This window comes from Carassius carassius, chromosome 20 (genome assembly GCF_963082965.1).
Source record: "Carassius carassius chromosome 20, fCarCar2.1, whole genome shotgun sequence".
NCBI lineage: Eukaryota > Metazoa > Chordata > Actinopteri > Cypriniformes > Cyprinidae > Carassius > Carassius carassius.
Window position 1 is genome coordinate 27,044,019 of NC_081774.1, and position 18,550 is coordinate 27,062,568.

At 38.0% G+C, this 18,550-nt stretch overlaps 1 protein-coding gene across 1 annotated transcript in view; it reads right to left on the minus strand.

The window, feature by feature from the left end:
* Positions 1–18,335, minus strand: part of LOC132096753 (divergent protein kinase domain 2A-like) — a 29,035-nt gene extending 10,700 nt beyond the window's left edge. Inside the window, exon 1 of the mRNA XM_059502342.1 lies at positions 17,505–18,335. Coding sequence (XP_059358325.1) covers positions 17,505–18,158 — 654 coding nt within the window. The 5' untranslated portion in view covers positions 18,159–18,335. The remainder of the gene's footprint in view (positions 1–17,504) is intronic.
* Between the last annotated feature and the right edge of the window lie 215 nt (positions 18,336–18,550).

Here is an 18,550-nt window from a genome sequence, read left to right on the forward strand (position 1 = left end):
ATAAATCTGATAACTGCTGGAGGCAGTGTATAATCTGTTACACCCGTCCTGTCCTTGAGTCTTTTAGGGACCACGAGTGAATCAAGTGGAGACAAAACGTACAACAAGATCTGCATCTTCCTCTTGCCTTGACCAGTTCTAATGCGCACAAATGAAACTGACTGACAAAATCAATCGTTGACTATTTCCTTTGACATCGTAATAACAATCATTAATGTAGATTAATGGAATTTTTATTTAAAATGCCATTTTGCATGAGGAATCTGACATTTGTGTAGCTACACATCCAAAACAGACAAAATATTCAGTAAATTAATACTAAATAGTGAACTTCACATTGGCTGTCAGAGCAGCATCAAAACAGATGATTTATTTATTTTTTTAATAAAATATTAAACAACCAAAGCCACAACACACTATTATAATCACAACTTTTTGAGCTCTACAGTTGAGTGTGAGCTCTGGATTCTCACAAATGCTCCTATTATAATAAACAAAGCTGTCCGCACTGCAGAATACATCTGTTTTATATGCTTTGTTGATTTGAAAAGGGCTATTCTAGATTTTTTTTTCAGGCTTCTTGCTCTTAGTGTAGGCTGGGTACAAAACATTCATACTGCATCTGAGTGACACGACATTTGGAGAATGGCAAATAGTTGGAAAATTACCATTAATTATTTTCAATTTTTTTTTCTTAAGCATCTTTCCGGCTGTCTGGCAAATGTACCTTCAGCACTCTTCTACACTTTGTGTGCCAGAATATACACACAATATATATATATATGAAATGCATATATCTGGTAACCTTGATAATTATTTAGCTTAACTAAAACTACATTTTTTTTTTAGGATTTATAGCATACTGAATTCAATTATTAGGTGCTAACAGAGAAACTGCTCGGTCTGTGACAAATGAGTTAATTACAGAAGGGAACATTGTGTCTCTAGAAGTTTTTTTTCACCTCTGAGAACATGTCACCATGAAGTTTCATTCTCTGAAAGTGTCAAATGTCTGTGGAAGGCAACGTCCTGCGTGAGAGTGAAGATTTGTTCCTGGAAAAAAAGCTTCACTGTGCAGAAAGTGGTTGCCCCTACGTTTTGTTGTTGAACTTTATAAATAATACATGACCACCAAAAAAATTAAAAATCCCAATAACTCCCACCAACATGAACAAAAAAAAAAAAAAAAAGGAAGCCATTATAGTGAAACTTTACAGTGAAAACTGCAAAACGTTTACTCAACATTTTTTATTTTAATATTATATTTTTTTAATGATTAAATGTACTAAATTTACATTTTATAGTAATTTCTAGCATTTTGCAATTCAAATATATGACATTTTTCAACTCCAGTATACATTCCATATAAAAAATAAATGTCTAAAGGGCTCTTTATCTTTTAGGAAGCTTTACGGCCTCATTTTGTCAGAGAAACATGCACAGCCAGCTCATGACTATTTTGCAGAAACCGTGTAGTTGCGCTTCAAACCCTATTTTACTTGTACTAAACATTCTGTGCTTACATTTTGCATGACACTGTCAAACATCACACTGTCAATACCATGTCCTGTTCTGCTATCAAATTTCCAAGGATTTGCATCATTACCAAACGTGAAGGAAAACTAAATCCATATACAGTTATGCACCATAATAAACTGAAACGAAACCAGCTTTTGACATAAAACCATTCCAAGAAATTCAGTGAAATAAAACAGCACCCCACACTACAAACCTGTAGAGCTGCAGTTGGCCGCTTAACACGGTTCAGAAGCAAGCTTTTTCTTCCTCTTTTTTTTTTCCAACTTGAAGTGCTGTTCTTGCTATAATTGAAACTCTGACTAACACTTAACTCTACATCCTTACCCACAGAGATCTGCCTTTGGTCAAGGACTCTGTAAGATGACAATGCACATAACCTTCAAAAGTGTTTTAAATAAATTCTATGCAATGGTGAAGTACATCAGTGAAGTACAATCAGACTCATTTTATCACAGTGTTGTCTGATTGGTAATGCATGCAATTGGTGACAAGCAATGCGTGCAAGAGTGAGCAGATAGAACCGTCTCATGGAGATTAGTTATTTGTTTTTCCGAGCCAGTGGAAATTCAAGCCCGTTAAGAATAGGAACGTGTTTGCACTCGACCCTTTCATAAATGAACACAATGGCCAAACGGCTGCGTGACGCACAAAATAGGTGGTTGGAGGCAGAAGGCAGGTTTGTTTTAATAAAAGCACCATCAACACCACATAATGACAGGCGGCCAGGTGCTAGTCATGAATATCTTACAAATACCCTTAAAATCTAAACTGCTAATGGGTTAGGTCTGTGCATTAAAAATATCAAATGAAATGAAATGGTCGACCATCTGGTTATGTCGAGGTACCAATTCAGTATCGATACCAAGGGTCGATGCTAAAACATCAATCCAACCCTAGTTAGTGTAATGGCAGCCTAATGAGATCTGGTCATGAAACCCAAAGCCTAGTTCCAACCTTGATAGGGCCAATTCCAGAGACTGAGAGCTTGTGGGATTGCCAAGAGACCTGGTAGCTTCAGAAAAACTGTACTTGTAATATTTGCACTAAAGTTTCTTTAAACACATCTGCTTGACAACTAATAAAGAACGGCAACTTCCATTTGGGTGGCGGAGCTCCCAAGTCTACAGTTTGCTCACACTCTCCGCAATTATAGAGTGTCAAACTGCTGCTGAAGTGTGAGGAGGGAATATCAACTCTGCACAGATGGCTGTGCTCTAAGTGACAAACTGTAAAAGGAATACAGCAGTGCTATTTTGAAAATATGGGAATGTTGGGGCCGTAAAACAGCTTACTGATGCTCATGTGGGTAATGGTGGTTTAAAACCAGCCTGCAATTTTTTTAGGATTCCATTCCCAAACTCTACTAAACAAGACACAATCATTGTACATATTAATGCAAGACTAGTGTGATAAAACCACTAACCTTGTACTTGCAAAACTCTAACTTTTCACCCACAGGAACTATGATGGTAATGTATGATCATCTGCCTAGCACTGAAAAGAATATGTCGACAACTTTATAGCTCAAGTAGCACATTTACAGAAGAATATAGCCCTTTTACATTTATTAATTAATTTTTTTTAAAGGCAGCATATTTTTCCTCCTCAATGTCTTGCCCCATGGACTTCATTACGAAACACGATTCACACTATGATGGACAAAAAGCAAAATCACACCGATATTATCCATGATGCAACATGACAGTAAGCTGCAGTTACAGAGGAAGAAAAGACAAGATACAGAAGGAAGGGAGCTGTCAGCAAAATCAACCTAATCTGAAGTTATAATTAAGACTGGATTTTTTAAAAAAAGACGTGATTGTGTGAGATTAATTCATGTTTAATGTAGGGGTTTGTATTGCCCCTTGTCATTTGGATCTGCACAGTTGGATCTGCATTTGCAATAATCAGTCCCTGTAACATTCAACGTTATTGAACTAATATTGGTGCAATTTTGGACGTTACCACAAAAGCCCAAATGATGGCAAACTTCAGCTTTATACACTGAACCAGGAACAGGGACAATTCTTTCATTCTCCATTACTAGCAGTGTTATTAATGCTAACATTAGTGGTGTGCTCTAATGCTAGTATTTCCTTTTACTCTCACTGTCGTTCAGAGATGAAGATTGCCATCTAGCGGTCATATTATAGTTAATGTATTTTTGATCAAATAAATACAGCCTTGGTGAACATAAGGTTTATGTATTTATTTGTATATATTTTACGTATTGAAATGTGTTGCTCTTCTTCATATTCTACTGAGACTTCCCTTACTGGGATAGGTCCCTTACTCACGGACAGCCGCGCACCCCATGGTACTGCGCATATGTCAAGCTCATCCATCCACACTCATTTGCAGTTAAGTATACTTTTGAAAGCTGTGCACAAGATGGAAAGGAGCGCTGAATGTGAAGTGTACCCTGGGCCTTAAGTTCTGGGGGCATCTCCTTAAAGGGTTAGTTCACCCAAAAATGAAAATTATGTCATTAATGACTCACCCTCATGTCGTTCCAAACCCGTAAGACCTCCGTTCATCTTCGGAACACAGTTTAAGATATTTTAGATTTAGTCAATAGATATTTTAGACTTACAACACTGCAGTGACGCTGCTGATGTTATCTTCGTTATTGGGTGCACCAAAAAAAATGTCAGCAGCATCGTGAACGCGCTCACAACAGAAACGGAAGAGAAGACAATGCTGAATAAAGTCGTAATTTTTGTTATTTTTGGACCAAAATGTATTTTCGATGCTTCAACAAATTCTAACTGACCCTCTGATGTCACATGGACTACTTTGATGATGTTTTTCTTACCTTTCTGGACATGGACAGTAGACCGTTCACACAGTGTCAATAGAGGGACTGAGAGCTCTCGGACTAAATCTTAAATATCTTAAACTGTGTTCCAAATTTGAACAGAGGTCTTATGGCTTTAGAACGACATGAAGTTGAGTAGTTAATGCCAATTTTCATTTTTGGGTGAACTAACCCTTACAGCCATACTACACACACATGACTGATCGCTTGCACCAACAGGAGGAGGGGTCAGTGTTAAGTAAAAATATATTTCTAATATAGGCCTATTTATTTGTTATATATATATATATATATATATATAACTAACATTACTATTTTTAATGTTTTTGAAAGAAGTTTCTTCTGCTCATCAAGCCTGCATTTATTTGATCAAAAATACAGAAAATAAATTTAATATTGTGATATATTATTACAATTTAAAATAATATTCTAATATGATGATTCATTATCAAAGTTGGAAACAGTTCTGCTGCTTAATATTTTTTCAGAACATCTGATACTTTTTTAGGATACTTTGATGAAGTAAAAAAAAAAAGAAGGGTTTTTAAAATATAAATATTTTGTAATAATATACACTACTGGTCAGTAATTTGGGGTCATTAATTTTTTTTCTTTCTTTTTTTTTTAAATAAAATCAATACTTTTATTCAGCAAGGATGTGTTAAATTGATAAAAAGTGTTAGTAAAGAAAATATATTATTAGAATATATATTATTAGAATTTTTTTTTTATTTTGAATAAATGCAGTTCTTTTTAACCTTTTATTCATCAAATATATTAGACAGCAGAACTGTTTCCAACACTCATAATAAATCAGAATATTAGAATGATTTCTAAATGATCCTGTGATAGACTGGATGTTACATGTGACACTGAAGGCTGGAGGAATGATGCTGAAAATTCAGCTTTGCATCACAGGAATAAATTATTTTTTTAAAGTATATTCAAATAGAAAACTATTATTTTAAGTTGTAATAATATTTCACAATATTACATTTTTTCTCTGTATTTTTGATCAAATAAATGCAGGCTTGATGAACAGAAGAAACTTCTTTCAAAAACATTAAAAATAGCATTAAAAATAGGACTGTACTGTATATATATATATATATATATATATATATATATATATGTGTTATGAAGACCATGTGAATCCTCATGCACTGTTGTTTTATGCTTTTTGTGCATGTAAAATGAATCCCCGGGAAACAAATGTTAGTATTTTTAATGGGTCACATACACAGATCCTTTGAAATTTAATTAAATTCTAACTTAAAATAAACTTGTCGTTTAACGGTTAATAATCAGTTAACAAGCGTCATTTGTTGTTTAGGAAAAATAACCGAAATGAACATCCCTAGTTGTCATTTACTCTTTGTATCTTCTTTGTGTTTAACGGAAGAAAAAAGGCATACAGGTTTGGAACCAGTATTACCTTCTGTCTCTCTTCTGCCAAACTTACGATGTCTGCAAATAATAAAACAGACATTTCTTGTACTATTTAAGATATAAAAGTCATAACTTTTTATGGCCTTACATTTTATATCAGACATTATATTTAAAAAACCTGAGGGAACCTGTATTAAAACTCACCACGGGAATCGCTTCAAACACTTTTTTTTTTCTCTGCAGGCGCTATCTGGACAATTTTCTTCAACAGGAGGAGAGTTCACCAGTTTACAAGCACTAAATAATAGGCATGTCCTTGATAACAACCTTGCTGTGCTCAGTCTTGTTTTTGAAAGCCTTACATACAAACAGCAGTTGACTCCTGTCAGCTCTGGGACTGTTTAGAAAGGTGCCTGGGGCATGGCAACCTCATAATAACCTCATTGTCAGGTGAAGGGAGAGGAGGCACACACTGGGCTGTGTGCAAGATTAATGCTGTGATGGACGTGACCCTCAGGGCTCTGCCTGTGCTATTCTCAGCCTCGCTGAGCAGATGGGCCTCCGTTCTCAATGGAAGGAAGGAGGCACGAGTAATGCAAGCACAAAGTCAAGTGCAGCAGCATTTTTTTTTCTTTTTTTCCCAGAGGACACATATTTCACAAAATTCTGACACAATACCAGGCTAAGGTGAACAAATTGTGTTTCTGACCTTTACGGCAATAAATAGCAGTAAAAATGCCAGTGGGCAAAACAAAAACAAAACAACATCTACAGGAAGGGACATCTGAATTCTTATTACATGCTGATTTTGTAATCCCCTCAACTTTCTTGCTTCTGGTTCCATAGGCGTTTTTTTTTTTTTCACTCCCATCAATTCCTAACATAACAAATTAGTCCATTCGTGTTTTACCCAAACCTAAAAATACACAGACCACAAAAACCTAAACTTGAGTGTCTCCAGATCCATCCTGCCGGGAAAACGAAAAACAAACATAAGTCAGAATCTAAATTCAGCTTTCCAACATACAGAAATCCTTAGATCCGCTACACAAGACCTTAGTATCTCCTTTACAGTCAAAAAAATACCTTTGCAAGCAGAATACAAATGAAGAAAGCTGATAAAACATGTCCAAAATAGATTGTTGGTTTAGAAACCCATCTACCAAGTCACCTTCCGTCTCTGAATGCCGATTAGATGTATCCATTGTTGCCTACGATATCCTACAATTCTAGCTATTGCTGCAAGTTTCTTTGTGAAACTGAAAAATAACAAAACTAAACTGAAATTTTAAATCAAAACAAATCTGAACGAAACATCAGACGAGCTGAATGAGACACAGGTTCACTATTTGACAGCAGATTGCACTTATGAACAGCAATGATACAGCATTTCCTTGGTTACCGCTGTAAATTAGGGCTATCAACGAATATTCTAAATTCGAATATGTATTCGAATGGTTTTAAAAAAACGAATTTCGAAGGTGAAAATTAATATTCGAATAAAAAAAAATGTGGAAAAAAAGGCCCGTGGTAGTAGAGGCGTGGTTGTCTGCTTTGCGAGTGGGCGCGCTAGCGCGCCTGAGGGTTCAGGGAGAGGTCACAGGAGTCGCACTGTCTGGCACAGCATCACTGCTGAAAGTTGACGGGTCTTCATGGAAGATGGCAGCAAGTGCAGAGCCCAACTCGACCGCAGCAGAGAAAATGAGGTAAAATTGTTGACCCGCGAGATTGTTGTATGCAAGCTATTTAAGATACAGTTAGCATACCATTCGACAACTAGCAACATGAGGTCACATCTCAAAAATGTGCACCCAAATGAGCATGGCATAATGTGTGGAACTCCAGCTAAACAGTCACGTCTTGACTAGAGCCCGACCGATATGGATTTTTGGGGGCCGATGCCGATATTAACTCGAAAAGAGCCGATTTATAAGCCGATATTTTGATTTTAAAAATAATCTGGATATTAGACCCATTTCCTATAAACTGCACTTACACAACATTCAATAGCAAAATATCTGCCTGTTCTATGTATGTGGGCTGTATAAACCATTTTCCAGAATGGATTATGTAAAAAAAAAGCCTTAGATTACAGTCTCAATGACTAAACAATTGCACATCAAAAGTATATATTTTTTAATGATCAAAAAACAGTCTGGTTTTAAACATTTAACACTTTTACTTTCTTCCAGTTGAAGCTGGTTTTAACAGTCTGTGTGTGTACTGTAAATAAATTATAATACTAAAGTTAAAGTATTTGCAGAAGTAGTCCCACACTTTGCTGCTACAGCATTCACCTTTTTCAGCCATCTGTAGGCAGAAAGAGAGACAGAGAAAGAATAAGCATGTGTATTAATAATATCACCATGTATCATTACTCATGTCATCATTAGAATTATAATAATAATAAACTGGGATCTCCTACATAGGCAAAAATGAGAAATATATATATTTTTTTTATTTGTCAAGCAATAGGTATTACCTACTTATATTTAACAATATTATTTCAACATTTTCCTGTTATGTCTGTAAAGCTGCTTTGAAACAATATGTAAAAAAAAAAAAAAAAAAAAAAAGCACTAGTTCAGCTCACATTTATTTACATGTCCCCTCTGGTTTAACCATTTCTGACGCACCTACTGTAGTTACTGTAACTACACTATATTTGCTCTCACAGAACATCGTCTTGCCTACTATTACTGGAAGATTACGGAATCAATTCGAAGTTGAATGGTTAACGTTAGTGTCATGAACACACCGCTGTCAATTTTGAGAAGAACCACCTTCAAACAAGTTAATAGCAAGCATTTAAGGGGCCTGCTAAAAAGGAAGCTATTAGCGTTAGAGTAACGTAACCAGCCTGAATTCACCAAATTGTTCTCTGGACCTGAGGGTAGCCTCTTCTTCCTTGCTTCTCTCTTAATTCTCATCAGCAGGACTAGCGCTATCGCTCGCTTCTTACAACGGGACAGATACATGTTTGCTTCTGACCGAAAGGAGGAACAGACTATGAAAGAGCTCCCGCTAAACGTTCTTAAAACCCCGCCTACGCCATAGCGCAGCGCAAATCGCGTTGTATCTGAAGGGCAACGCTGAACCCAGCGGCAAGCGCCGTGCATACCGCGTCCTGTGTGAAAGGCCCAATTACGCGGTCATTATGTGGGAAACACACCGCAATAGAATTACAATAAGTTAAACGCTAACGTTATAGTTTGACCTCCTATTAACGTTCGCGCTCTTCCACTGATAAACATGGTATTAGCTTTGTGGCTAATCTAATATAGCAATGCATTAGCGGCTGTAAGTGATGTTACAGAATATTTAGAAGTGATAATGATAGGACCGTTAGCTAGAACTACCACACAGTTTTTATATAAAGGGTATGAACTAAATCTACAATCATTTCACATGACGAACGACAGACTCACCGTCAAAACACATCTCCTTCATCTCCTTGGCTGATCGCTTTCTTCTGTAGTGGACTTCTGGCGCTGTTGTTAACTTTGGAGCTGCAGAGCTCCCTCTGGTGGGCACACTATGCAATGCTCATAACATGAGTGAAGCATGAGACTCTGTTTCTCATGTTTCATCGGCCGTTATAAATGCCGATGCCGATTTAAATGCAATTAGCTTATATCGGCCGATATATCGGTCGGGCTCTAGTCTTGACACTTAACGTTACTTTGCATTGCCCGCCACAAGCACTTTGTCTGCAACATGACAAGAGGCCATAACGGATAAAATAATTTCGTTCATTTGTAAGGACATGAGACCGATCAGTATCGCGGATGGGGCACGCTTCGGGGAGTTCTGTCAAGCAATGGATCCGAGGTTTGATTATTTATCTTTTCATGTCAAGGAAAAGTTCCATGTTTACCACAGCACAGCTTGCTCGGAGCATTCAATGTCAGTTCTATATGCTGTAAAACTTCAATTAATATTAATAATATTTGTTTCAATCACTGAATGAAGACTGCTATATTTGGTACAACAATCGCGACCTTAAATTGCTTGCACAAAAATTTGTTTGTTCATTTATACCATTATGCGCAGAGAACATGAGGGTGAGAGAGCTATAATGGATGTGTCCGAACTGTTAGAACTCTCCTGAGCGTGTGCTCCTGTGCACGTATCACTTCTCAGCAGCAGGCGTGTGAGGTGTTGTCGTCTTCTTCTTGCTTTATGGTGGATAGCAGACTTAAGTGCATTACCGCCATCTATTTGTCAAATGGACCATTGACACTATCTACAATCTCAATTAGAATGTCAATGGTTGCGTGAATCAGATGTACAAAACGATATAAATACTATTCAGTTTTTTGCACAGACCAATCATTTTGTATCTTACACATCAGTGGCTACGTTTACATGCACCCAAATAATCCATTTGTAATCAGACTGATGGCTCAATTGGACTGAAAAACGTTCATATAAACACCTTAATCGATCCGATTGAGCTCGAGCTGAATGAAATTTTGATCAGATTGAAGGGGGTGGTTTATTCCTCTTCTAATACGATGGAGCGTGCATGTAAACACTCGATCGGACTGAACCACGAAACTGAAAGGACTGCGCATGTGCAATGACGCAGAAATAATATAATGACGTATGACACATGGAACAAGCGGCTCTTCCTTTTGAATTAAGTGTAGAAATGTGTGTCCTGTCAATATAAAACTCTCCTTTCACTCGGCCACTGTGAGCAGGGCAATCTTATTTTGGAGAGTTATCCACAGGCAACCCGTTTTGGGCACGGGGAGGGGCTTTTTTTTGCATGATAAATATGAGCAGCACAGACAGCGGTTTATATGTATATTAGGGCTGGGCGATATGGAGTAAAAAATTTATCTCTATATATTTTGCTATATCTCGATATACGATATATATCTCGATATCTTTACAGGAAAAATAACCCCCCAAAACTACTGCAAAATCAAATATGCCAAATATTACACGTTTAGGGCCTTATGAAATGTTTTATTTTTTTTCTTCACCATATGTTTTATTTTTACCTAATTCTGTGTTTTAGCATGTGCAATTATTTAAATGCATAAAAACAAAAAAACTTAATTTGTAAATTTATTTTCTTAAAATAGCCTTATGTGAAATGCTTTTTTCCCCTCTGAAATTCTGTGTATTTACATTTCTCTGGTTATCAAATGAAGGCATAAAAACATTCATTTAATTTATCATTTAATTATTGAAATTTAAGCAAACTTTATTTTTTGGTAAACAAGGGGATTTACTTTTAAAAATAAAATATGGAAGAAATGTTGTGTGATTATTCCTTAAATTATGTTCGTTTCATTCTAATAGTAGTAGGCTATGTTCATTCTGCTGAACAATGGTAATTTGATTTCTGGCAAATACTTTTATTTTGACGGGTTTACCTTTACAGTTCTGTGTATGTGATACTACAGTCTATGATGTGATATGGCTAGTTTTACTCAAATCAAACAGTCAGATGCTCATGAAGTGACTCTCAGTGCAGTTCTGGAGATGTTGTTCATGTGTTCACATCCTCATTTATTGAGACGACAGACGCTGAAATCACCGCTAGCGTCACACGCGCTTCTGTGTGTGTAGGGGGCGTTCACATATTGCGTCTTTTGCGCGCTCAATTTCATTATTTCCAATGTATGCGCACAGTATGCGCCCTCAATGGAAGCGACACGGTTGCGCTGCGCACACGCACCGCATCGGGTTAAAAACATCAAGTTTTCAGAATGCCCCAGGCGCACCGCGGGTCATGTGACAAGAACTAACCAATCAGCTTCATCCTTTCCTGTAACAACGTTGACAGCTCAGCCAAGATGAAGGAACAGCTGATCATAGCTGTATATGGATTGCCATTTTGAAATAAATTTAGTAGCAGAGCTACTGCAAGCGATTTTTAGTGCTGCAAATCCATTTATCCATTTGCTGAAATTACCGCGTCTTCATGGAGAGAGCAGGTCATGGTTGCTTAGCAACGGCAGACGCCTCAGGAGCGCAACTGCCTGAGCACTTTGGAAAGAAGGAGAAAGCGGTGCGCCTAGCGTTTTCCACGCGTTTTTAAGCGCGATATGTGAAGGGCCATACAGTAGACATCTGCCTGCTGTTCGTCCGATGCCTTAAAACCGAGGTATCTCCATATAATGAAGCCAGTTTGCCTTTTTTTTTTTGGACTAGTTCTGTAGCCTCCGGTCTGGTTGCGGATGACGCCATGTTCAATGAGATAACACGCGAGGGGAGGGGGAACAAAATCAAGGAGGTGGGGGCGAGCACAGCTCAGAGAAGACAAACAAGCAAAGTGGCGGAATCAGAATTAAATATAAACAATATATCGATATATACGATATGTCAAAATCCATATCGAGTTTAAAAAAATCTCGATATATTTTAAATATCGAGATATCGCCGACCCCTAATGTATAATTTATCCATAAACGGGTAAATATTAAAACAAATAAAGAAACCGTGTAGGAGAGTGGTTATGTGCAAACAGTGAGAAACTCTATATTATCTATGTCACTTTCACTATGAGCAGTGTGCACATGTAAAAAAATCTATTCCAATTTGTAGCTTGTGACATATAAACCCCCACATCAACCCGATCACTTTATTTAGCGTTCATGTAAACACTACAAATCAGATTCACTTTCAGGCACTTTCACACTGCCAGTGATTACCCGGGATATGTGCGTGCTTTCACACACAACCCGTAAAGATCCCGTAACGACACGTGACATCAGGGCGTGACGTGTATGTATGAGTCGAAAACGAGGCGCTAACGCACGTCATCACTTCGACACGGCATTAGATCTGGCTTTTGTTCACACAGCGTTCGTCCCGGGTTGAACCCAGCAATGTTACTAGGTCCCCGACCCGGGTTCAATGCCGGAATCAATCCCGGGACGTGTTTGCTTTCACACAGAAGGCGACCCGGCAATGTTCCGGCAATTTGCCGGGTCCGACGTGCAGTGTGAAAGGGGCTTAAGAGTGATAGACTGCTTAAAAATCTTTGGTTTGTGTTCTACTGAAGAAACAAAGTCACCTACATCTTGGATGTCCTGGGGGTAAGCAGATAAACATAAAACTTATTTGGGTGAACTATCCCTTTAAATTAAACAGAAAAGCAAGCAGATGTTCATGATTTGGGATGGAAGCCAATACAAATAATTAATAACCGTTTCCTTACTTAAATCCTGCATTTGGACCAGGTAATTTAACAGACATTTAAGATATAAAACGGTCATTATAACTTTTTATGGCCCTACATTTTATATAAGACATTATATTTTAAAAAACCTGAGGGAACCTAGATTAAAACTAACCATGGGAATCACTTCAAACACTTTTTTAGGAGTACTACAGGTGCTATCTGGACATGCTCCATTGCAGAATCACATCACTTTGTGCTTCTGAAATTATCTTTTTCATATAGCGTAGTAGTTAGCTATCTTTGTTGTACATGGCCACTTGTCAAGCATGAAAAACAATTTTTATTTGATTCTGAATATATTATTGTTACATCCCTAATAGCAACATTATGGTGATTTGGAAGCACCTTAATACACACTGAATGACAGCAAGGCAGCTGCCTCGGGTTTCCAACAAAGTAAAAAAAAATTGGAAAGCAGGTTTTGCCTGCCTTATGAAACTGCAAAAGGTTGCTACAACTTCTGCTAAACTTGAAAAACTGGCTTTTCTTAGCAGGAAGTGGGATGAATCATTTAGAGCATTCTGAGGAGACAAGCATCTGTTAGCTTTAACATGTTTTCAGCAGGAGAAGGAACAGCAAGCGCTGGTGAAGATCACACTTAATCGCATCTATGGATTAGGAGCCAATTCATTAGCGGCATCCACAGCAAACTAATGACATTTCATTATTTTGACCGAAGCGTTTCAGAGGTTGCAGGGCAAAAGGGGGCAAAACTGTATGCTGCTAATCAAATCGAGCGTCTCGCTCTCCAGAGAGAGATCAGATTGCCTTTATCACCTAGAATGCTTGAGGTGTGGCAGATGGAGTGAATGATGGGAGGTGAGAACGGATATTGGCTGCTCACACAGAGATGTCCTTTTGTTTGCCCAGGCCTTCGACAAGCTGGGTCAATCGCAAAAGAAATTGGAATAGATTAGCTGGGTCTAAAAATCAATGCCGGACCGAGGGGTGCAAAAAAGAGAGCTGTCAAGGACTCTCATTGCTGTGAATGAAAAGCTCAGGAAAAAATACACTGGAAATAGGGGTATGTGGTATAAATGGTCTATGATAATATCGCAATTAACGTTTTAACAATCCAGGTTAAAAAAAAGTACACATCCATAATGTACTTAAAGTGCTCTATTTTTTTACACTAATTGTGTACTTAATAAACTTAAAATGATTCTTTAGTACTTCTTAAAATAAACTTCAGATCGACTAAGTGTACTCAACAGTGCCATTTTGGGACAACATGAATATGAACTAAAATGCACTTTTAACAAACTATCTCTGTATTTAAAAATATATTTAGTGCACTTGAGTGTACTAGCGTATGGAAGATGGGTTCAATGGTACTAAATACATTTTTAAATACAGAGATAGTTTGTTAAAACTGCATTTTAGTTCATGTTCATGGTGTCCCAAAAAAACAGAGTTGAGTACACTCAACTTTAATTCAAATGTAATGTTTTGCCACGATTAAATTTTTTTTTTAATCGAGGAATCACAATTTTGAATATTACCAAACATTAGAATTAGACACTTCAACAATATGCCGGTGCTAACAGTAAATCAGAATCAGAATGAGCTTTATTGCCAGGAATTTGTTTTCGTGACAGAAGCTCCGCAGTGCAACAGAATGACAGCGACAGAACATGAAACACATAATAAAAGGATATAAAAATACAAAAAATACAAATAAGTAGATAAGGAATGACAATATACAAATTGACAATTGTAGGCAGGTATATTACAAAAATGCAGTTATGTATGTACATGTATATTATGTGCAAAATTTAAGTGTATACTAAGTATGTGTGTTAGATAAATTAAATGTATGTGTATATAAATATAAAGTGTAGTGTGTATCAGCTGTTCATAAGATGGATTGCCTGAGGGAAGAAACTGTTCCTGTGTCTGGTCGTTCTGGTGTTCAGAGCTCTGTAGCGTCGACCAGATGGCAACAGTTCAAAGAGGGAGTGTGCTGGATGTGAGGGGTCCAGAGTGATTTTAACAGCCCTTTTGCTCACTCTGGATAAGTACAGTTCTTGAATAGAAGGGAGAGTTAAAGAGAAAAGAACAATCCAAACGCATGGCGGCGCACATGATTTAACCCTCACATGTGATGCTCTCATATCCCATAGGTGCCATTCACACACAACATGCTTTTGTGTTGACAAATACGCGACACGGGCAGTGGAATAGGAAAAAAACCATGCAAGAGGATGGGTGTGAACTTTTAACTTGAGCACCACTTTTTTTAGACTGTCTTTCATGCATGAGAAACTTCAAGATATGCAAGTCCAACAGTCAAACGTGTCCCTCTATACTACACATAGAAAAAAAAAAAGAAAAAAAAGAAAAAAAAAAAATGGAAAAGCAGCACAATCAAATAAAAAAAGAAAGGAAAACCTGTGAAGAGCTACTAGCCTACTATATAGCCCCTTAAACACTGCACGTTGGACCCGGAAAATTGCTGGAACATTGCCGGATCGCCTTCTGTGTGAACGCAAACACGTCCAGGGATTGATTCCCGGATCAATCCCTAGTTGGGGACCTAGTAACAGTGAAAGGTTCAATTCCGGAACGAGCTCTGTGTCAACAAAAGCCAGAACTAATGCCGTGGTGTAGTGATGACGCACTTTATCGTGCGACTCTTTTACCAGGTGTTTTTAAGGAAGAACAATTTGAATTACCTTGACTTTTGAGATTTTTGGTAAAGCATTTTCCTTGTATTATTTCTGAACATATAATAGGTCAAGACAAGTTTGTATTGTACAAGATGTGGATGTAGTTCAAGCATCTTTTCTGCAAAGATGTTTAACAAGTGATTTGTTAAACATTTACATCATGTTAAAAAATCATGTGTGGTGCACTTGGAATACACTTTTCTTTAACTAATAATAGTAATAAAAAGTTACTTGAATGATGTTATAGTTACATTTTCAAGTTGACTATTTAAAACTCTTAAAAAAAATTGCTGTGTTAATATTGATAAGTGTGATCACTTTGGTCACTATAACCAAGATATGACTTTTTCACACAATTTCATCTCTACTTAGAATGCCCCCAAATTTCAGGATATACAGGGACATTTTCCCCTCTGAGTTTTTGTCTTAGATTTATATCAGATGACAACAAGACTGCTGTTTACCCTAGAAATCAACACAGTTACAACACAGCAAGCATCAGGTCTGGGGGGAAAATAGTTCCTGGTGAAAAAAGTTCCTGGTACAAATGTTCCGGGTTATTTCAGTGGAAACGCGGCATAAGATGGGAATTCCCCTCATTTCCATAAATGAAACGCAGGCCCTGATTGGACTGTAACTATAAATAATTTTACATGATAACAAGATGGCTTTAATATGGGTATCAATCGATCCACAGGACAACAGAATCCGCACAACGCTCCCTTTCTTAGCCATTATAGAGGAATGCGTTAAAGCTAAGAACAGAGGTAATGGTATAATGACATCCAAATTTTTGACATTTTATTGTAGTAACAATTATAAAAAAAAAATAATAATAATAATAATAATAATATATTCCTGTGGCTCAGTGGTAGAGCATTGCGTCAGGAGCGCAAAAGGTTGTGGGTTCAATTCCCAGGGAACACGTTAGGTAAAAATGTTAGCCTGAATGCACTCTAAGTCGCTTGGGAGAGAGATGCAGAGCAGGGTGACACGAAGAACAGGACTGAGAACCGCTGCTTTAGAACATTGGTTTTAAAACTTCTTCATTGAAAGAAAATCACATCAAATGGTATTTCTATGTGCCTTACTCTCAATGCCACTTCTGTTATTAAATGGCGGGCGTTATTTTTAATTTTGTGAGGCCCAACCTGTTATAAGTGGCCAGAGTTAGTGTAGACTATAAGTCAACAAGGAAGGTTATTTGCGCAATGTAAATAGACACTCCATTTTAGAAACAGCATTGTGAATTGGACTGATATATAATGTCTCACTGAAACGTCAAGGATTCAGAAAAAAATGCTGGATATCAAATTTGGGTTTCATTCGACCATTAGACCCTGCATTAAATCCTTTGCCTCATTCAATTCTAAAAGCACTTAAGAAGACACAGTGCTGCATTTATTAAAGAGAAGCTTGATGTGTAGGCCCCATTTGTGTCCAAGCATAGGACCATTTCTGTTGTGGCTTGTTTATGTTTAAAATTTCACTGCTGTGAATTAACCATTACACAATATTTTACACCCTTAAGTGGAAAATGTTTATCATACTGAAAAACAAGTTTTGGACAAAACTTTCGGAACAATACGCCACCTCTGTGTCTTGCTTATGGAATAACAAGTGCTTTATGATTTATGTCTAAAGGAACTTTTCATGACAAGCACGCTGTTGCCCAAAGCAGAGAAATCTCTAAGTGACCACCAACAGACACAAAGTATCTATCATTTACATAGCCTTGTGCAGAACTTTCAAATATGCAAAGATGCACCGTTAATCCCTTTAACTTCCAAGCGGGCATCAGACACAGTGCTTCAGCATCAAAAGAAAGGTTCAGCAACAAGAAATGCATTTAAATTAGACATTTTATCGGCTAGTGTGTGGATACCTGCAGCACAAGCGGCTCAGGGTTGAACGCCAACGTCATCAGCAGCTGCATTCGTTCCGTGTCCTTAAGGTTCTTCAGCAGGAAGCTTCCAGAGTCCTTGGTCTCCGCGTACCTCCTGACCACGCGGTCTAGAAGCCTCTGCGAGGGGCAGTGTACCAGATCTGACCAGCCTTCCACCACCTCCGGGGTCAACAGCCTTACGTCCCCGTTAAGCCGTGCGAACTCGGTTTTGTACATACCCTGAATGAGATCACAGCGAGGCCTTCCAGTGGCCCGTTTGCAGATCTTCTGATCGATCTCTGCAAGCTCTTGGTTGGAGCCCAGGCGTTTGAGCACGACCCTGCGTGTTCCTTCCCTGGGTTCTCCGTATTGAGCGAAATAAACGTTCTTCACGTTGAAAAAGTCTAGGAAGCGCAGGCGACCCCACATCTCAAAGGTCACCTGGCTGTTCATGAACTTGCGGCACCAGCTAGTGCCAAAGCAGGCCGGACACTTGTTGAGGCCGATGAATCGCCGGTCGGTGAGCTCGTTCCTCTGGAAAGAGGCGAAGAGGTTGTGAGTGTTCATCAGCAGGATCACAAAAAGAGCTACGATGAAGAGGAACTTGCCGCACCGGTAGACGCGGCCAAATTTGAGCGACAGTATCCGCAGCATGCTGATTGGCAGCAGCGCGCTGAGAGTGAGTGCAGTTAATCTTTGTCAATGTGGCTGTTCCATCATTGCTATGTGTAATATCATCATCCCGTTCACGTTAGTTAGAGTGTTTGGCTGGTAAGCTCATCAGTTTCAAGAGCCCCTCTCAGCATGTTTTACAGAAGGGACTTATGGTTTTACGCCCTCTACCTGAAACAGATAAATGAAATCAGATTAATAAAACCGTACAATGCAGTTCTAAGTGTAATAATGACATTATCAGAGCGATCTGCATAGTTCACCCAAAAAATTCAAATCCTGCCATAAGTTACATCCTCACCCGAACATGTATGCCTTTCATTCTTCTTTGTAAAACATCTGTAGAACATTTGCAACCAAACAGTTCTGGTCAC